Below are 22,518 nucleotides of genomic sequence, written 5' to 3'. Positions count from 1 at the left end.
AGTGCGGCAGGCCCGGAAAAAGGTGCCGGAACGCGGTTCCGCCGCGTTCCGGCTGAAAAAAAGCCCTGTTTTTATGAGTCTTTCCTATTCTGCAACATGAAAAGTGATTAGAACAATCATTTTTCCCCCTGAAAATTATAAACATTCCTCTTCAAAGTATGGTATGTCTGTTTGATCTTGAACTTTCAGCTTTCAAAATTTACTGTAAAGAAGAATCAGATGCAAATTGAAAGGCCAGTAGCAATTTCATGCAACTGCCCAACCCTGTTGTTGTAATTATTGAAACAATCTTTGGAGGTTATGTAACTATATAACCATATATTGCAATTAATGTCTTTCTACAGCTATCAACATACACTTACTTTTAAGGTCTGTAAAATGGGGTTTAGTAGGGTTTATCTTTCAGTGGATTCAAGTATCAAAATACAAAATACAGAAGTACAAAGAAAAAGGAAAATAAGGGAGAAAAATCCAGAGGTGCTTTTTCAACAGGCAACTTTGTTTTTCTTTGAAGACATTTCACTTCTCCAAGAAGCTTCTTCAGTTGTCTACCATTTCTGCTTCTTCCTTTTTATTTCTTTGTCTAGTTTGTGGTCCCTCCAGTTCTTGTTTCTTCTGGCTCCTCTGGTAAGACTTGTCCAGTATAGTTGAACTTCTGACATACCTCTCATTCTTCTCAGACCATGCAAGCAAAGATAGAAACTTTTGGGGTATCATTATTATGGTTCATTGCACAGTCAACCAGATGTTCAGACTGGATTTGGCATTTCTGTCTACCTAGCAACTCCTTTCCAAAGGCCTGGGGATATGCATATATTGGTGTTTGATGGTGTTATATCGTCGCAGGATGTAACCTATTCTGAGTAAAGCCACCTTTTGCAATTGACTGGTGGTGAGTTTGTCAGTGCCGATGGTATTCAAGTGGTGCTCCAGTTGTTTGGGGATTGTATCCAAGGTGCCTATTACTATTGGTATTACCGTGGCTTGTTTTTCCCACAGCCGTTCTATTTCTATTTGCATCATTGTATTGTGTTATCTTCTTCAGTTCTTTCTCTTCTCTTCTGCTGTCTCCAAGTTCTGCCACATTCACTAATTAGACTTTTTTGCCTTTCTTATCAACAGTTGTTAAGTCTGGAGTGTTATGTGACAGGTGCCTTCTGTTTGAATTCTAAAATTCCAGAGCAATTTAGCTTCTTTATTTTCTATGACTTTCTCTATTTTATGGTCCCACCAGTTCTTGCTTGCTGGCAAATGATACTCCTTGCAAATGTCCCAATGCACTATTGTTGCTACTTTGTCATGACATTGCTTGTAGCCAGTCTGTATGATCTTGCAGCAACTTACCATGTGGTCCAGTGTTTCTTCAGCTTCTTTTCCTAGACGGTACTTACTGCCTGTTGCTATTTTCTCAATTCTGGCTTTGTATGCATTTGTTCTTAATGCTTGGTCTTGTGCTGCCAGAATTAGTTCTCGGTCTCTTTCTTCAACTTTCTTGTTCTTAACCATTGCCAGTTCTTGTTATTATCTGCTTTCACTGCTACTGTACTGGCTATGTAGTGCTTTGTCTTCCCATGCCTCCATTCTGTTTTTCATTTGGTCTTTCTTGTAGGCAAGTTTGGTCTCCAGTAGTCAGTGAGCCTTCCTGATATACTAACTTCAGTGCATCCTCTTCACTGTCCTTCAGGTATTCTTCCAATACCCTTTTTTCTTCTTCAACCATCTGATTTACTTGCAACATTCCACACCCACCTATTTTCTTTGGTAGGCAGAGTTTATCAATGTCACTGTGTGGATGAAGGTCATGATTCATTATCATTATTTTTCTGGTCTTCCTACCCATGATTTTTAATTCTGCTTGAGTCCAGTCTACTGTTCCACTTATGTATCTAATGTCTGGAATTGGCCAGCTGTTGATTGCCTTGATCGTATTTCCTCCACCACTGACTTTAAGATCTCTTTCACACTCTTGATGTACTTACTTCTAATCTTTTTCTTGACTTCAGTGTGCTTTATATTGTCAGTTTGAATGACAGCTAGGTATTGATAGTGATCATCTTCATCCAGATTCTTGATGTTATTTTTGTAGGGCATCTTGTTTTCTTCAGTTTTCATTATTTTTTCCTGTTTGATGGAGAGCATGGCACATTTATCCAGTCTAAACTCCATTACAGTATCTTGGCTATATATATGGACAGTGTTAGCAGCAATTTTATTTCAGACTAGCTGTACCCAGCCACGCGTTGCTATGGCTCAGTCTGATAAAAGCGTGTGTTGCTTTTACGTCCAACAGATGGTGCTGTTTTTCAAAAAAAGCATGTTTTTACCTGTCACAGGTGTGACATCTATATAATATAGGTATATAAAACATGTGTGTATTCGAATGCAACGTTGTGTCAAAATTTCAAAGCAATCGGTGAAGAACTTTCAGAGATTTAAGATTTTGAACAAACGAACATGTTTTTTATGGGAGAGACACTCTTTGTCTAATGAGACCTGTCCTTTATGTTGAACCTCTGGCATAGCTCTCATCTTCTACAACTATGTCAAGGTAGTGCCTCACTGAGAGTGGTTGTTGTTGCTGTTGTTGTTGTTGTTGTTGTTATTTAAAGATTTAATCTTCAATTTGATTCAGTCTGGGACTGATAAAAAACTAACAGTTCAAGTTCTAACCAAGGACCTAAGAGCTATATAGGCAGTTCCAAGTAGGATGGTTTTTTGCAAAGTCAGGATGTTTAGGTCTAATAAGTTAAAAATTTCCATGTATCTAGGTAGCCATTTGGGTATGGCTCCAAGAACTCCTATTACTATTGGTACAACCATTGTTTTCTTCCTCCATAATTGCTCAACTTCAATTTCAATGATAATATTTTGTAATTTTTTTCTAGCTGTTTCTCTTCAATTTGTGCATCATCTGCTATTATTACTATTACTATTATTATTATTTAGATTCATTGCACACTCAGACAGAGATTTAGACTGAATTTGCATTTTTATTTATCCAAGGATATGGGATAGGCAGATGTTATTGTTTGATGTTGTTAAAGTTATGCAGGATATTCTCTAGGGCAGAACTGTAATATCTGATTTTTCTTGCAAATCATCAGGATCAGAGTATCCCTCCCAACAGCTAAGTTTCCCCCTGGTCTTTTGTTTTTCCCTCTAAAGAGCCATAGGAACTAGTGACTAATTGCTAGGAAGACACGCTCACGATTGAATTGAAAACCAGCATTTTCTGGTTTATCCAGTGGGAACAGCTTTTGATTTCCATGCACCATTGTCTTCTCATGAAGATTTTATTTAATGTCCCTGTAAGAACAAATAATTTCTCTTAATCTAACACAGACCTTTATTTTATTTTTCTGCTTTTTCTCTCACCCCAAAGCAACTCAGATAGACTTAGGAGAGCTTTTGATGGCTTCCACATCTCTACTCAGAATAGCTTAAAAAAAAGTACTGATGCTGTGATGTGTCCTAATTTGGTCCTGCTTTTGCTTGGAGAGAGAGAGGGAAAATAGATTTTACATTTACAATTTTAAAAGCTATCATTTCTGCTTTGCCCCCATCTCAGTAAGTTGGTTATTTATATGTAACTTTTACCCATAAGATAACCCTTAGGTGCTACAGTAAATGCTATATGGATATAGACTAATCAGCTTTCCATAGGGAACTTAATTTCATTTAAGCTTCATTAAATTCTATCCCTTAGGTGACTTTCAAAGTATCTTAAAGTATCTTGATAGGATTGTAATGAGCCTGGTATTTATAGGGAGGTGGGGATTCTCCATAAAGAAAGGCAATGTGTATGCCGACATCCAGTGTGGAGGAGGTAATGTTTAAAGGAAATTGCCAGAACTGCTACTAGATAAGGAAACTGCTATAAATTATGACTTTGGGGGCTGTACAGTATGATTTGCTATCACCAGCAATTTCTAGGCTCCTAAATCATTCTTGTAAATAATAATTGAAGAGCTGGTTTCCCAGACTTTCATCAATTTATCTGTGCTATTTCCCCATCTATTTTCTTCCTGCTCTCTACTGTTAGGCAATCCGGGGAGCCTGCTGATGGTCAACTGGAATAACTGCATTTTCCATAAAGGAGGAACATCATATCAGTGAAAGGCTTTTTTTTAGAGGGGAGGGGATATAAACAAATAATGTTGCACATTTTCCATTTTTCTATGCACAAACATAGAAAGAAAGGCTTGATAATGGAAAATGACTTCCAGTAAATTGCCTGTAATAGTAGTACCTGAAATCAGAATGCAGTCACAGGAAAATGAATTTTGTGTATCAACATCTGGGGTATTTTAGTAATCTTTCTCAATTGATTTGTCACACACACCCCAGCCCCATAGTTGGATAAATGGAGTAAAAAAAGACCTCACATTCTTTTATTTAATTTATAAATTATAAAGAAATAAAAAGAAACCATGTGCCTGCTCTTCCTTGTTCTTCAAAACAATCCACTGAAAATAACTATTCTTGAAAGAGCTTTTTCACCTGTGGTCCCAGTTTCCTGTCTCTTAACCCCTTCCAGAAAGTGGCTGTTCCTATTCTGAGAGCTGGAACTGGAGAACCCCCTGCACTGCTAGCCTGTGCAAAGATGTTTGAACTAGAAGACCATATCCTGAGGTCTTTTCTTCTCAAGCTATTGTGCTGCACTTCTCTGCCTTCTAACTTGCTAGGTGCAAGTGTTCAGATTATTTTCTGGCAGCAGGGCTGTTTGGAAGCAGTACGATATGGCCCATGATCAGCATTTTGTCCTCTATTTTCTCTCTCTTCACAAACATAGATACACACATATAGAGAGAGATGAATGACTTGAATTAAGAGATGGAAAGAATGGTTATCATTTTTGAAGGTAGTGCACAATTAGATAGGATAGTTAATACCATGGAAAAGAGAAATCAAATTCAAAACAGTTTTATAATTATAAGAGTGGGCTGAAAGCAATAAGAGCAAATGTAAGTGCAGAGTTCTTCATTTAGACAACTGAAATCCAAAATACAGGTATCGATTGGGGAATATCTACCTTGGAAATAATATTTGTAATAAATATTATGGAATAGTAAGCAATTGATTCAAAATTAATGTGAGCCAGGGAGCTAGGGATAACATTATAGAAGTTTTCCAATATTTGAGGGGCTGTCATAGAGAAGAGGGCATCAACATATTCTCCAAAGCATCTGAGGGCAAGACAAGAAGTAACAAATGGAAACTTATCAAAGAAAGATCAAACTTGGAACTAAGGAGAAATTACTTGTCAGTGAGAACAATTAATCAGTGAAACAGAAATTGTGAGTGCTCCATCACTTGAGGTTTTTAAAAAGAGAATAGACACCCATTTATTTAGAATGGTATAGGGTCTCCTGCTTGAACAGAGAATTGGGCTATAGAAGACCTCCAGGGTCCCTTCCAATTCTGTTATTCTGTTAATCATGATCAATTTAATTTGAAAGTTTCTGGGCAGGGAACTCTATCCACCTGTTTTCTTCTTCAGCACAGATAGAAACGTAAAGGCACATGTGGATACCAAGTGAGAAAAGCTAAGCATTTTGGCCTGTTGAATGCTATCTGTTATTTAAAGGCTATTTAATGTATGTATTTTGTTCTATTTAGTACTACCATTGTAATTAAATTATGGGCAAAACATTGATAAAAAACATTAATAAAGTAATTAGTTTCCTGGATCAGAGCAAATTTTCATCCTGCACAGTGTTCTGCTACCAACAGTAGCCTGTGAGAATGCACTAACAAACTTGGAAATGTGGGGAAAGGCTTGCTTTTCTCCTTGCGTTTAGGGTCCTGGGTTTTAAACAGAAAGGTTCAGGGCACAACTTTGCAGCTGGTGTTTATCTTCTTTATATACCTCTGTGTTCTTTTGTAATACATTTTTCTAGGCTATACAAATATACTCTTTAAATAACTAAATGAATATGCAAATTCATGCATATGTACATACACACTGACTGTTCCATTAGAATGACTGATCTATTCATTCTTCCTTTTATTTTTTTTCAGAGTTATATACATGGAAGTAGTCAGGCACAGTTCGTTGCGGAGTCCCATATTATTCTCCTTCTGAGTATCCTTCACATGTTGATGGCAGAAGAATGGCAAGACTCAGTCACAATCCACAGTTAAATGGAATTACATTGACAGTATCTGCCATTGAAGTATTTAACAGGTATGGAATTCCCTACCTATTAGCTTGGTGCTCATTATTTTTGCTGCTTTGTTCCTAGAGAAAGTCAAGTTTGGGTTAGTTTACTGTTATTACATAACTTTTCCTTTTTCTCAGTTCTAACGCTGTGCTGAGGACTTCAGCCCTTACAATTCTGAGAATTAGCTCATAATGGCAGAGGTCTTCAACTAAGTCAGGCATGTGAAACTGCTGGCCCATGGGCTGGATGTGTCATGTCGAAACTGCGCCCACCCCATTGCCGACAATGGGGGAAAAGTCACGATACCTCGCACGATGTCATGTGACATTGCGAGTTTGACATGCCTGAACTAAGTGATATGATCAGTTGGTAAAAGTTGTCTGTCCCAACTAAAAACTGATTCACATCCTGTAGATAATGTTGAAATGTGGAAGTAGATCTCAGACACATGTCTTACACACAACACACACACACACACACACACACACACAAAAGAATGATCTTGCAGTCAGGCGTCTAAACCCATGCATCTAGAAATACATACATTGTACTTTGTTTTCTCCTGGTTTGTGATCTTGTTCATATTCAACATTAATATAAACTTAGGAAATTAAGAGTTGTTATAATTTTGTATATGTGTCTTTCTACCTATGTCCACATGTATGTTGGGTTTATTTTTTTTATTTTTATTTTAATGAATTAATGTTTTTCCACCCTGAGAAGGTGGATTTAAATATACCCATAATGAAGAGAGGGCCCATTACTGAAATGAACCTGATCCTCCTAAACAGTTTTCTCTGACAGAAGCTGATTCATTTGCTATAGCAAGGCTGGCTAGCTTCTTTTTTTTTTTTTTGAACCAAAGGCCACAACTGATCTTCAGGAAATATGCTGAAGATTGCACTGCAGAAACGGTGCTGGGAAAAAATAAAAGTATTTAATTGTAAAAATATAAGTAAGTATATTAAATTATTACATGAATTGATTGATCCATGTTTTGTCCCTTTTAAACATTAAATTTAGCCCACAACTTTAGAGCAGCTCTGGCAGGCCATACTTTGTTTACTAGGGACCACAATTTATTTTTAATGTTATGATTGTATGCTGAAGATTGTATTCCAGACAAAGGACAATCAGAAAAATGGCATCAGATTTAAAGTTTCATATATCCAGAAATCAAATTACTGAGGCTCTTTTCTTTCTGGACTAGGCACTTCATTCCCATAGCTGTCTAGCTTATGCTTATTTAATAATTTTGAATAAGTATGCTTATTCAAAGTATTTTTTCTAATCAAATTCTTGATAGAACAAATAATATTACATAGCACCTTAATCCATCTTTCAGCAACAATCCTTGAAGGTCTTTTCAATAGTCAATGGGGCTGTTTTATTAAAATTTGGAATGCATTGGGGTTTCCCAGACAGTTTTCATACAGAGTTTGAATAAAATGATTTCTATTAACCTTTTTATACCAGCAATATTAACTGCCCTATTAATACTTTCTGATATTTTTTTAAATCCTAAAACACATATACCAAGCAGTATAACCAAACATTTATCTTCTCTGTGGAGTTTACAAAAAATTATCCAAAATAACACAAATTTAATAATAAGACAGCTCACTGATGAACATACTAAAGACTGGTTATTTGAAAAACATAGGCTTGCATTTAATTTGATTAAAAACATATGGACTAAAAGTGCTTACATTTTGCTGAATTTTGCTGTAAAGCGAACAGCTAGACTCTTATATTTGTCACTAATGCAATGCATATTGCATATGTTGCTTATTGAATATTCCAAGTATGCCTTTGTTAAATCTTATACAGCATTCAGGAAGTGTCAACCTCCAGCTTGAATATCCAAATAAAAGTCCAGGATCATTTCCATTCCTGAAAAGCTTACTGGTTTATTGAATACATGGCCTGGTATAGGCGAAGGAAAACTAACTCTAAAATCCCAAGGCATCAAATGACGTTCCTAGGCAAACGCCCCAGATGTCCATGTAGCTCATGTAAACAAATTCTCTTTGTTATGGGAACCATCTGCTATCTGCTTCACACCCTCGAGAATGTCCTTGAAAGGTTTCCAGACAGCCATCTGTCCGAAGAACTAGAGAGGTTTTGTTTTTCTAACTAACCCAGTTGAAAGCATCATCTCCCCTCCCCACTCTAATAGCAAGATAAAAACAATGAGGCATGTAACTGCCAAATTTTCACTCTTGACAGGAAGTCAATTCACTGCATTTGGATGCATTGTCCAAAGAAACAATTTCTACTGTTGTCTCTACAACATCAGTGCTTGAAGAACAAAGTGTTTCTGTTTCTGTTAAGCTTATTATAATAAGAAAAGCTTTGCTAGACCAAGTTAAATTTATATCCAATCTAGTCTCCATATTATAAATCTGGTAAGAATGTTATTTGTTCTCTAAACCAGAGGTCCCCAACCTTTTGGGCACCAGGGACCGGTTCCATGGAGAAAGATTTTCCACAGACCGGAGAGTGTGTGGTTTTGTATGCTGCCTGCATCCCATGGATGGGGCTTTGCTTGTTTGTGTAGATCGGTTGCTGGCATGCCACGGACCGGGGGTTGGGGACCCCTGTTCTAAGCAACCAGCAGTCAGAAACATACCGAGCCTTTAGTAATTATCACTGCATAAAAGATAGTAGATAAATAATTGCTTTAAATATTTTTTTTTTCATTTGGAAAGGTTGGTTCTCTAGAACAACTAATTTCTGTAGCACTTCAAAGATAATTGGTTTACAACTTTATAAAAACCAGAGCCAAAATATTTGGCTTGATAGCTTTATACAGTAGTCTTTATGTCATGTGTCTGATTAACGAAACACTAAAAAGGACTTTCAGGCATTTTTACTCCTAAAAGTATTTATTATTGTTACAGAGACGTCAGTACAACATGGAGGAAATGCTTAGGACTGGCTTCTTTTCCGCTATGCATGTAAATCTAAGCATTTCCCTCCCACCTTTTTTGGGGGTCATGGTTCACATCTTCCAATCAACTTGGAAGATGTGATTTACTTCCGGTTTCTTTTCCCCCTTCTGCCTGGTTTAACTATAAAAATGCCAGACTGCTCTGCATATTGTCAAAGCAAGAATATACAGTATTTGCAGCGTTGACACTTTACAGAATCCTAGTTATACTCAGACAGACAACAAGTATCCTTTCTTTAGGTAAGACAACTTTGAAAATCATTTTTGTAAAGGCTGAATTATTATTATTATTTTATTAACAGCCTTGGTAACTTTGGGACAAAATGGTGAAGTTATATAAGAATCAGAGACTTTATTTATTACCTAGCAGAGAGAGGCCAGGCAGTAGATACTGGAAGAAGCTTGGCCTTCTTCGGGTACCAGCAAACAAGTTTCAGTTCTACACATAGACAAATTTTTATTAATGAATTGATTTAAGCTTAAAGCTCAATTTAACCTTTTGTTTATTACAGCTTGAAATAAATGTTAATTGTGTTTACATAGAAAAGGAATATGTATTTGGATATGTTTATGAATATGCATATACATACACATTCATACACATAAACACATGCATACAAATGTGTGCGCGCATACACACAAACACAAATATACCCAGGTTTTTTTGAGGAGAGGGATAGCTTTCCATAATGAGAAGAAAGATATTATAAGAAAATAACTTTTCCTCTGTGCAACTTCATACCCTTCCTAACTGGAACAAAATATGGGAAAAGCTGACTTTGAAGTAAGTTTTTAAGGAGAATGTTGTCTGTTATAAATGCAGTCCGCTTCTGACACTTGTTTATGTTATAGTCCTGTTACGATATAGCAGAATGGATACCCACACAACTATATCCAAAAGTAGCTGGCCACTCAACCGCTATAGCACCACCAACACAAGCTCTGAAAATAACTACTCTATATCAAAAAACATCTTAGAAACAACCAACAGACTATTGCAATCACACGGCATCACCAGAGCACACAACCCAACTAAACCCCTCCAAATGAAATGTTTGTAAGCAAACAACCAAGCTCAAAAAAAACCAAGGACTCCACAATTCAACCCTGAGTTGCATATATTCTCTTCTATTAGAGCAGGGGTGTCAAACTGCCGGCCCACGGGCTGGATGCGTCATGGCGAAACCACGCCCACCCCATTGCTGGCAATGGGAAAAAAGTTGTGATACATCGCGACATGTCACGTGATGTTGTGAGTTGACACCCCTGTATTAGAGTGTTTTAGATTGTAAGCCTGAAAAGATAAATGATAATTGTAATGATGATGTAATACATTCTAGAAATCTTTTCAGTTGTAAAGCAAAATAAAAATAAATAATATCATATTATTACGTACTTCAGCAGGGCTTTTCTGCCAAACAGTCTGAAATGTTATAGTATTTCAGGGTATAATGATGAAATACACCAGCCCAATTTTGAGAAGATGTGAGCTCTTTTGGAGCAGTTGAAATCCATAGAGAAAAAACAAGGGAGCTATTGTTACTCGTACATAAATGCTGGGCAAGGATTTTTCAATGGCAGCCACAAATAGGTGTGCATGTTTAAGCCAACTGTGCAACACCTTGTAAAGGTAGCAGGTGAATCACTTAACTTCACTTTCCTCAGAGTTCCTTTTGTTTTCTTAGCAACATGCCCTAGGCAATTCTGGGTATTGCTAGTATTCAAAAAGACAGTTTCAAAGCATGTTGTCCTAAACTCTGTCCCTCTTCTGTCCCTCCTGCTATTTCCAATCAGCATCTTTTTGCAGTATTAAGTGTCTTGCATGTCCTGTTGATTTCAAAGGTAATCCAAGGCAACTTTATCAAATAATATTCATTTAATGGTTTATAAAGCTGGCTTAAAGCTCAAGAAACCAGTTTTCAGTTGCACATTGGCATTTTGAAAGACAAGCTTTCCAAAATGTTAAGTTCTGTTTCCACCAGTGTTAATATCCCACCTATTTTCCCTGCACATGGGGCATCTAAGGACATATATTTTCAAAGCAGAGGTAAGAAACTCACACTGGATGCACTTTGGGAATTGTCTTTAGATTTGGATTACTTTTAATCTGTCACTTTCAACAGCAGCGTCTTGCCGTTTTTCCTCAACATCTGTTCTCATTTATCTTCAACAAGTAAAGCTTTGGGGTTTTTTCCCTAGAAGCAACAATCACTTGTTATCAAGTGCAATGGAGAATAAAGCTTTATGTACTGTAAACATATTTGTCACCAGCTCAGTTGAATGATCATTGCCTGAAGGTGCTGTATATAATTTCCCACAAATAATAGTTTGTAGATTTAGGCAGACTTAATATCAATATTTTGGGTGCCCTGCATGGGGTTTGGTGTTTCTTTTTAAGAAAGCCATTAATAAATCATCCATGAAGTGAGATGCACTTGAGAAAAGTTTAATGACTAAATACAAGAAAACTGACTGACTCAATAGAAATCAGCATTAAATAGCCTTACATAAACTAAACGGAATTTTCTTTTCTTATGAAATAATTTTATTTCTTTGATATTCACATGCTTTTGAGACTTTTAGGAGAGGTGGATGAGTGGGTGAATTTATACAATCCACAGGCAGGAATTCTGTGGCTGGTTATCTTTGCAAAGATTTATTGGTGGTGTGCTTGCAGGATTTAGATTGTCATCAGTTAGCACTGTCTTGATGTATTTCATATCTTCAGTATTAGCTTTACAGGACAGAGATTTCTTTGCTTTAAATCTCTGTGGGAAATGAGGCAGAATCTATTTTAACTCTTTGGGGCACTGCATTTAGTTACAGAAGTCAACATCTCCTGACCGTAAAGAATATTTTGGATTTTAAGGGAGGAAATAGCATGAGAGATATTTCAGAATTCAAACAAGAAAATCTCATGTTGGAAATTATTGCCTGGAGAAATAATACTTTAGATAGAAAACTAAGAGATAAGTAATTGGATTTCACTATGGCTAACAAAAAATGTCCAGTAAACCCCAATTTTAGTTTTTTTTAAAATAGGATAGAAAATTCCCATAGCAGTATTTCATCGTGGAGTTTGTAATGAACTTAAAAGCACTGTATGTTGCTTAGTTCAAATGCCAGGTTTTTGGTTTTAATGTGGCAGCTTATAAGTATTTATATATGTATATGTTCATAGCATTATAAAGGTGATGTTAAAAGTGGGAAAATCCAGTTTTCAAACAGTAATAATAAGCTAAATAGAATTCCAAAATAGAATTCAGGTTGACAACATCATTCCTTGGTCTTAATTTGTCAGCCTTCTAAACATTAGAAAATAAATTTTTATCTTGGTTATCTGTTATTTCCTATTTATATAGTGTTTTAACTGTTGTTAGCTACCCAGAGCTTCTATGATTAGACACGTGGCCATATAAATCTGAATAAGCAAATATTTAGTTAGCATATGGCAATAAGTAAATAAGTTTGCATGTATTACTCCATATCCCATAGTATATGCCTAAATAGCACTAAAAGTAAGATAAAATTTTATTTTACTACAAACATGTATCATTTTGCTACACATTTCAGCCTAAGCCTTTCACAATCCTCACTTTGGTTTTTCAGAATCAGAATATTTTTCCTTTAGGCTTTCTCAACATATTTACCACCATATAAAAGTTTTCAACCTTTTTTTTTTTTTTTGCACTCTTTGCAACCCCACCCCTAAAAAAAAAAAATCCCAGATACTATGAATTATTTGTAATTTAGAATGTAATTTGGATAAAAATTTAATAAGACCAGCTTATGATCTATAGTTATACAATAGCCTGAGTGTTGATTTGTCTTTTTTAATGAAATGTTAAACAGAAAAGCAACTTTCACAAGACCACCACATATGCACTTATTTCTTTATTACTTTCTGCAGCACATGGGACATAATCTAGAAGCCATCATTTTAAACTTCCTTAGCATGAAATACTTTCTATTAAATATTTCAGTTTTGGCCAGAATTAAACATAGTGCTTTGCTGTGTCAAGTGGATAAACATAATGTCATAGATGAAACGTTTATTTTTAAATCCCATATTTCTTTCTAATCCATTCAAGAAAGGTGTTTTCATTTCTAATAGAATGTTGTAGGTTTTTTAACTTTTCTCACCATTAGATGATGAATTTAAGTAGGGAAGATGACCTTGACAGAAATGTACCCTGTAGGTAAAAGGAATGAAACTTTTTTTTTCAAGACAGAGCAACAACACTGAAGCAGCTCAGGCAGGCACAATCTTGATTCATTGGAGTATAAGAACAGGACTGAAGTTCAGCACTTTCAGACTTACAACTTTATGTTATTATAGCCAATCTCAATAAAAAAGTACTTTTAGATTTCCTGTAGAGTTGATTTCATATCTAGTGGGGTGACATTTAACCTAATTTCATATTTAGTCATGGCTCTAATTGCTGAGCCTGAAGTAAAGTGCAGATTGTGAGGTCTGTGAAATCATAAAAGAGCCAAATTTTCTAAGTTTATTTCTAATTGTTCTCCATTTAGGAATATCCCCATCATATAGAAAACAAATATTAACGTCATTTCACTTCCCAATGAAGAAATTATTCAGTTTTATTTAAAATGTTAAAAGTTGAAGAGGTATGAGGTAACCAGTTAATTCCAAAATTTGAACTTACTGAAGAATTTCTAATATTCTTTACTCCTTTAGAAATGTTTGGGGCAAAAAGTAGTGGATTTTGTTTAATGATATATTTATACATTCCATATTTAATCAGGGTGTTAATTCTTATTATCTTATCAAGCCCAAACTATTATTAATATGGTTATTGTATGATTTAATATTTGAAATTGCATAGCTTTCTTCGCTATTTTTTAATAGCAAATCTTTCTAAAAATTCCTGATTTTTGGCCTCTGTGAATAATGCATTAATCCTCAGTTGTGGTGAAGATAATTGACAATGTTCTACTTTAGAATACATGAATTTTGGAGATTACTTTTTAGAATTCCAAAATTGTATCAAAATACAAGGACCTTTGTTAGAGCTAGTGATATAGATTTTACATTGTAATTTTAAAAAGGTATTAAATAAGGTTTCCCACTTTCCCCAATATTATTTGCCATTTCATTGGAGCCTCTAGCAAAAGAAATAATAAAATGTTGACATACAAGGTTTAGAAATTAAAATAAAATATTTTTTTTTAATTTATAAAGTATTTTGTTGCTAATATTGCAGATATTGAATTTAACTTTAAACTAATTCTCTTGAATTAAGAACAATTTTAATAAGTTTTAACAAATTAATATAACCGAATAACAAAGTTGGAAGGGACCTTGGAGGTCTTCAAGGGTATATGCAGGAGACCCCATACCATTTCAAACAAATGGTTGTCCAATCTCTTCTTAAAAACTGCCAATTTTTAGCATTATAAAGTATCTATGGAGATTCTCAGTCATCCAGGTCATGGTTGTCCCAAAGGTGCTTTTTCTTGTTTTTCTTTGAAGATATTTTGCTTCTCATCCAAAAAGTTTCTTCAGCTCTGACTAGATCCTTCTATTCCACAACATCTAGTCAGAGCTGAAGAAGCTTCTTGGATGAGAAGCGAAACATCTTCAAAGAAAAACAAAGCCCAGTTGCCTTCTAAAAAAAGCACCTTTGGGGCATTATAAAGTGGCACTAACACTTCACATGATCTTGAATCTGTTAATGCAGCCTTGGACTGTGTTAGCTTTTTTGGTGGCTGCAGCACACTGCTGGCTCATGTTTAAGTAGTTGTCTACTAGAACTTCTAGATTCCTCTGACAATTAGTACTGTTCAACCAGGTGGCATCTATTCTATATCTGTGTGTTTGCTTTTTCTTGCCCAAGTATAAAACCTTACTTTTCTCACCACTGAATTTCATTTTGTTAGACAGCTCTATGTTCAAGTCTGTTGAAAACTTTCTGCATCTTGAGCCTCTCTACTGGAGTGTCGACTATTCCCGCTAGCTTGGTATTATCTGCAAATTTGATGAGTTCCCCTTCTAACCCTTCATTTAAATAGTTTATGAAGATAGTGAATTCTAGGCCTAAGACAGAACGTTGAGGTACAGCAATACATACTTCCATGTAGATGCAGTTCCATTACTTTTTTAATTAGCTAACTAATTACGTTTGCAGATTCATTGTTTGATTATTTATTACTAATTAATTTTTATAACAATTTCTCTATATAAATATTTCTATGACAATGCAAAATATATTAATGATCAAAAATTCAAAACTGGAAACACTCTTTCAAATATCCAGGGATTCAGATTCCTAAAAATTTGGACTGATTATTTTATTTGAATGTTAAACAATTATTAAGACAGATAAATAAAAAGAGTGGTCAAAAATAAAATTTCATAGCTTGGTAAAATAGTAGCAGTAAAAATGTCTACATTCTCACTTCTTTTATCTTTTCTAAACACTGTGTTTGTGCATGTGGCTCAATAAACAGCAGAAAATGAATAAATATACTTTGAATATTTCTACTTATATTAGCCTAGATCTGATCTTAAAGAAAACCCTCAAACTTCCCTCCCTAAACCTAAAAATAACCAGAAAATCCTATTTTCCAAGCAAATAGCTTGTCAGTTATTCTCCAAGGAAGAAAACCAGGCAAGATACCTATAAATTGGCCATCTAGACTTTTGCAAGAAAAATACTGTAGTTCTGTAGCATTCCCACCACTAACATAGCACAGTTCCTCGGAGAGTAACTGAGCACTCCACAAAGATACATTGATGTTTTATGTACTTCCTTGCCTGTCGTAGTGTGGCTATTGATTGGATTAAATCAATCAGGCAGCCAAGAGGCTCTCTGAGGTTTTCTTTTATTCAACTGAATTGTACAATTGATCTTCTGCCGTATCCCTCTCAGACGCCATCCTTCATTATCTTTGCATAAACTAAAAACACTAGAAAGTATATTCATTACTTCGAGCCATTAGTTTATGTAAGACAAAAAGAAACAAAGTCAAAAGAAAAGTATTATGGCAGATAAAGGGAGGGGTAATAAGATAAGCATGAGGAAACACAGAGAAAGGTATAACTGCTAAAGTTTGAGCCAATGACTCCCCAAAGTGAAAGTTCCGGTTTCATATGCAACTAAAAGCACATTCAATTGAATGTCTTTCCAGTCATCTTTAAAAAAAGGTAAAAGGTTTCTCTTGGCTACTTGTGTCCAGCTCTAGGGGGCAATGCTCATGTCTGTTTCTTAAACAAGGAAGCCAGCATTGTATAAAGATGCAGTTATCTTCCCACCAAAGTGGTACCTATTTATCTACTTGCATTTGCATGCTTTTGAACTGCTTGCAGATCTTCAAACTAACCATATGAGGATCTTTAAATGAAAATTGTGCATTTATGTCCTTCACACAATACTCTATATTCCATAAGAGACTACTTGTAATAGTGCTACAGTATGTCATCATGTAAATATTTTGAAACGGCCTTTCAATCATAAGGGACAATAAACAAATTTGGGCAGTCATCTGACAAAACAGGTAACAAAGCAGGAAATAAAGCAAAGTGGTTAAACTAGTTAATAAAATAATAAGAATAGAAAAAATGCTTTTATATAAATCCATAGGTTTTGATGACTGTGTTTTTGTTTGGACTTCTGCAGACCATCAGTCACAGTATATATATTTTTTCAGGGGACAAATCAATGTTTTATCATCTCTGGTCAACAAACCTAGACAGCTGTGTTTGTTTGTGTTTAAAGTGTAATTGTGTATCTGTGTCTCAATTTTTATTATGGTTTCTCATTTTCAAGCTTTTCAAAACCTATTTTCTCCAACCAGTTTGATTGGCACCTTTCTAAGCGTCCCAGGTGTTATCTGGCTGAAAAGGAAAGATCTGAAAATCAGTGGTCTGTCATGCAGTCAGCTGTAGTTCCATATTATGCTTGTTGTGACTGAGGTGGATTGAAATGGGTTTTAAAATCTTTACCTTCACGGATATGATGGTTTTAGTGAGAGTGTTCATTTTCTGCAGCGGAGATCATTTGAAGTAGTCCAGCGTTGTAAGAACTATTTTTGAGGAGTTTCTCTAAAAACAATATGATTATCTTTTAAGATAAGAACCATGGTGGTCGAAATTCACACTGGAATTATGCACTCCAATTACTTTTAAAGGCAGCCTGATTATAACTGAAATTATGTATTCAAGGCTCCAATCCATACTGCTTTAATTCCTCTAAATAATGCATTCTCTTTTTGCACAAGATGTAGTTTTCACCTTCAATAGTTTTTCAAAATAATTCAGAACTTGCAAATATTAAAATGTTTCTTTTCTGTTTGATGACGAAAATATAATTTTAACAAATATATGATTGGCTAAAATACCATCTCAAAGAGACAATGAAGAAAGTGTAACAGATTCTACAGAATAAGTTTAGGACTTTCAAATGTAATGTATATATGTGAAGGCTAACTATATAGTAATAGCAATAGCACTTAGTTTTACAAATGTCACTATATTGCCCACAACAATCTGGATCCTCATTTTACTGATCTCAGAAGAATGGAAGGCTGAGTCAACCTTGAGCTAGCCAGGATCAAACTCCTGACTGTGGGCAGAGTTAGCCCAGAATACTGCATTCTAACCACTGCACTACCATGGCTCATATATATGTTGGAGTGAAGATTGGGGAAAGAACCATAAATAATTTCAGGTACGCAGATGATACAACACTGTTGGCTGAAAATAAAGAAGACCTGGAAAAAATGATTTGGAAAATCAAGGACAAAAATTAAAATGTAGAATTGAGTCTTAACATCAGGAAAACAAAGATAATGACAACAGCTGCAGATGGACATGAGATGTTTAAAATCAACAAGGAGAAAATTGAATTAGTTCAAGAATTTATCTTCCTTGGATCAAAACTTGTTCATGATGGCAATTCCACTCCTGAAATCAAATGCAGGATAACCTTAGGCCGCACTGCAATGGTTAACATGAATATGATCTGAAAAAGCAAAGATATTGATATAAATATAAAAAGCAAGCTAGTTAGAGCAGTAGTCTTCCCTATAATGATGTATGGGTGTGAGAATTGGACACTAAGAATGGCTGATCGAAGAAGAATTGACGCCTTTGAACTGTGGTGTTGGCGTAAATTATTGTGTATACTCTGAACCAGAGTAACTAACAGATGCTAAATCGTATAAAACCAAACTCATTACTAGAAGCTACAATCATAAAACTACGTCTGATTTACTTTAGCCCATGTCATGTGTGCAAATTCATTGAAGTCAATGATGGCTAGGAATGGTTAGTGGAATAAGAAGAAGGGGCAAGCAAACAACACGCTTGATAACATCAAATCTGATACAAAGATTGAACAATTGAAAGAAGCTATGCTTGACAGGGTAGCATGCAAAGCACATGCCTATAAAGTCACCAAGAGTCAGACTTGACTGAATGGTTAAAACAATAATTTTATATAATGTTTTCCTGTTATATGCAAACAATGGAAACTTCTTGCAAGATTTATATTTACTGCCAGAGAGACAAACATAAGAAAGGGGTGTGTCGTTTTTAGATGAAGACAAATTGCTAAAGTTACAAATTACCATTTATTTACCTGATTAGAATTATATATAAAGAAAAAAGATTCTATACGATAGCAAACTCAGTCTTGCAGTTGGTAATGCCAGCCACTCAGCTAATACCACCAGTTGGCAGAAGTGCTGGGAGCTGTAATTTAATAATATAGAAAGTATGCTTCCTGCTTCTGGCTCTGTCCAATACCCCACTGATGCAGCAAATTCACTGTTATTTCAGATGGCTATCCATTCTCTGCTTCAAATCTCTTAGCAGGTAGTCATTTATCATACCCCAGGAAGTTCTTCCTGGTGCCTGATCAAGTATTGTTTTCTTGGATTCAAAACTTACTGAAGAAAAAAAAGGCAACATTGCTAGCCCATCCAACTGGTACCCTTCAACCATTTGAAAATGGCATGTTATTATCTTATCCCTTTATTCTCATCTGAATATACCTTTTCTTTATGTGCCTGTGTATTTATAGAATAAAGCTTAGAGGCATATTCTTTTAAATATATGACTGTTTCTCTCATTTATTTAACATTGTGTGGTGCCCAAGAAACATGCACAAAGTAATAAATAATTCCTCAGCCAACTCCTAAGGAGTATGTAACCCAAAGGTCATTGATGTCCCAGTAATTGAAGAACTTGAGTCAAATATAGTGGGTTAATATATTTGGTTGTAAATATCCATTCCATCTACCCAAGGAGACTAGTGTGATGGGTAATTTCAAAAACAGGTTGTACTCTGTCATTCAGATCTACTACAATTGCTGCAGTATTCATCCTCTGAATCCCCTTTCCCTTCTCTAATTTAATGCAATTGACCCCCAAAATTAAGATGGATGAATTGAGTAGCTGCACAGGAACAGCACATCATTCAGACTATATACTTGATAAAGGGCACTTTGGAATTTTCATAAATATTTCTGAAGTAAAACAAACAGCATTCAGAAATAAGTCCTAAGGCACAGCAATCTATGTTCAGCACATAACAGGAAGGTAATCAAAAGTGCCATGATTGGAAATTAAATTGTTCCAAGTAGTATTGAAGTGTACCTATTTTTTAATCTTAGCTAAGTAATGAGATGTCTGTTGTGTGGTGCTATTTGATGGTTTTTGTAGAGAATGGAGTCTGCTTGTTAGCCTGCATTAGATCAGAAAATTCAAATCTTTTTCAGGCTTGGATAAGCAACCTGTGAGCCTCCAGTGTCAATATCTGTAACTCTAAGCATTCCTTATTCTTGGAAGGAGTTGTGCAGCAACATCTGAAGGGCCATGGGTTCCCATGATAGTTCTCAATATTGTTTCAAAATTTATTTGAATGTTGCCCAATAAGCAGCTTGCTTGAGTTGTAATTAGAACTAATCCATTTGTCTACATTTTAATGAATATAATTTGGGATGCAAAGCACTTGTAATGCTGTATACTGAAACAATCAGATTCCAGATACTTCAACTGAATCTCAAAACATCTTTTTCTATAAGGAAGGGTGGGGCTTTTCTACTGTTAACACATAATATAATACATAAATAAATCTTTTACAGCATTGTTTTGGAACCAGTGGTTTTATATTTTGCACTGTAAGATGCCATTTATTCTCAGATGGTTTGCTTAGAAAGTATGAAAAACAATGGGCAAAGGCTGTTTTTGCTAATTTTGGCAAGAACTATATGGTGCTGAGCATGTGAGTAGAAGGACTAAAAGAAGGGCAGATATCCCATTGGGAACTGATTGAAAACTTGCTGTTACTCCTTGCTGCTTGAGTGTCCTTGAATAACAATAGAACTTTGAAGTAGTTCATCCTGGAAATTGCTACAGGTTCTGAAATGTTGACATTCTGTCCTGATGTTCATCCCAAAGGATGCTGTCTGTTGTCAGCTGCTGGCAGACAATGTTGAAAGGAAAGATCCATTGGGAAACTTCAGTTGTAGGGAATTGGCAGCATTCCTGGCCTCATTGTTCCATTTGCAATCATTGACCTCTTCCATGATGCCAGGTTTTAATAAACATGGATAATTATTACTCTATGAATAAATAAATCTAATAAATGATAAGTTGGGTTCAGTCTGGACTCATCAACACAGCATAGATTTAACCAAACATTCATCTTTTTAAAATTAAAATGAGTACTTGAGTGGTTAACTCATAGCAAGCCAATGTCCTTTAATTTTTTGTGCACTGCAACTTATTTGCAGTGCACATAAGGATATCTTGGTTCAGATGTAGCATCTGTTTTTTCAGCAAGATTTTATTTTTTCAATTTTCCAGTTGAGTTGCCTGAAGGACAAGAAGGACAAGTTCTGCCTGTTCACATACAATGAATAAGAAACTTGGCAAATTTTATTTTTCTTTTTTTTAGCTATATAGGTAGAAATATCAGAGTCTCTGACATTGATAAAATTAATTTATTTCTGCCTTTTTTAAAAAAAAAGCTCTTATAGCTAATATAAGAAGTGTGAACTAGAGAAAGACAGCAACTTAGCAGCGTTCTGGAGTACACAGCTTACTTCTAAGTTCTAAGTGTTCCAAACTTTTTATTATCCAAGCTTTGATTTATTTAACTGGAATTTTAAACTATCTGATGGTCCCTCCAAAGTGGAAGTGATGGTTCACAAGAAACTATTGATCATCTTCAGTTTAGATATTTTCAAATCACTTGTATCTCCACAATATGTCATGAAATTGCGTTTGTTTCTTGATAAGTCGCTAGATAGAAAAACATTCTTGATGGATTTTGTCCTTAAAACTTTATATCAGAAAAAATGCTCCCTTAAAATCTTGAAGCAATTGTACATACCTCAGTCTTTTTGACTTAGAATCCTCTTACCAACCAAGTCATAATATAAGAAATAATTAAAATACCTGAAAGAAATTTTATATGCCCAAATTATATATGTGCTCCATATTTCTGAAGTAAATATAAAACTCTGTTGAACTAACCAAAATTCAAAAGTGGTAGAATCTATTAAGGAGAAGGAAAAGATTGGAAGACTTTGAGTCATCTCCTTCTTATACATCCCACTCTTGATTTTTCAGTGCATCATCATACTTGTGGAGGCACCAGCTGGATTTTCTGCCTTAGGCATCTTTACTGTGACTTTTTTAAAAATTTTATTAATTGAGAAAACTGAGAAGAAAAAAGAAGCATATCAGGGCATGGTGCAATGTGGGTCTGTTAAAGGCTTATTAAGCATTGAAATTTATTTTACTTGTACATTCTATAAGAAAACCACAGCAACTACAATGTACTTAAGGCATATGACCAACTAAACTTTAGAATTTACAAACTTCTTTTCTTAAATAAAACATGCAGGGACCTGCTAATTCTCAAACAATTTTGACTCTGGTTTTTACAGTATGATTACTTTTTAAAATTATATATTTCACCTGCACCAAGGTTGAAAGGGATTAGCAGACATGTCACGCAACGTATTGGGACAGTTTTGCCATTGCCTGCAATGGGGTGGGCACGGCTTCCACATGACGCGTCCGGCCCGTGGGCCGGCAGTTTGACACCCCTGGATTAAGGAAATCAGTTTCATTAGAATGGCCCTGGAGATGTGACTGTTAGAAAAGGTACTTTTAAAGTGGGCAGCAATGAACCAGCCAAGTTTTTAAAACTAAAAATATCACCATTAGTACTAGTGGACATGTGGGACTGCAGGACAAAATATTTTTCAATAGAAGGTTGGCCAGTTTCTTAGACAATGCACATTCATGGAATATTTGAAATGTTTAATCAGGTGTTGCTCCCTTGTAAATTTTAAATTTGTATTTATTATGAATTTCAGATTTCATTCCTTTTGTTTATTGTCCAAGCAACCGGGGGGGGGGGG

General features: G+C 35.3%; 1 protein-coding gene across 1 annotated transcript in view; it reads left to right on the top strand.

The window, feature by feature from the left end:
* TUSC3 (tumor suppressor candidate 3) overlaps positions 1 to 22,518 on the top strand; it is a 136,750-nt gene that overhangs the window by 101,228 nt on the left and 13,004 nt on the right. The window contains exon 7 of the mRNA XM_015816489.1: positions 6,022 to 6,085. Within this exon, the coding sequence (XP_015671975.1) occupies positions 6,022 to 6,085 (64 nt within the window). The remainder of the gene's footprint in view (positions 1 to 6,021; positions 6,086 to 22,518) is intronic.

The sequence above is a fragment of the Protobothrops mucrosquamatus genome, unplaced genomic scaffold, assembly GCF_001527695.2.
Source record: "Protobothrops mucrosquamatus isolate PMUCROS unplaced genomic scaffold, P.Mucros_1.0 scaffold458, whole genome shotgun sequence".
Lineage (NCBI taxonomy): Eukaryota > Metazoa > Chordata > Lepidosauria > Squamata > Viperidae > Protobothrops > Protobothrops mucrosquamatus.
The sequence above is the reverse complement of the archived record's forward strand: the minus strand, read 5'-3'. Positions and strand labels throughout refer to the sequence as shown.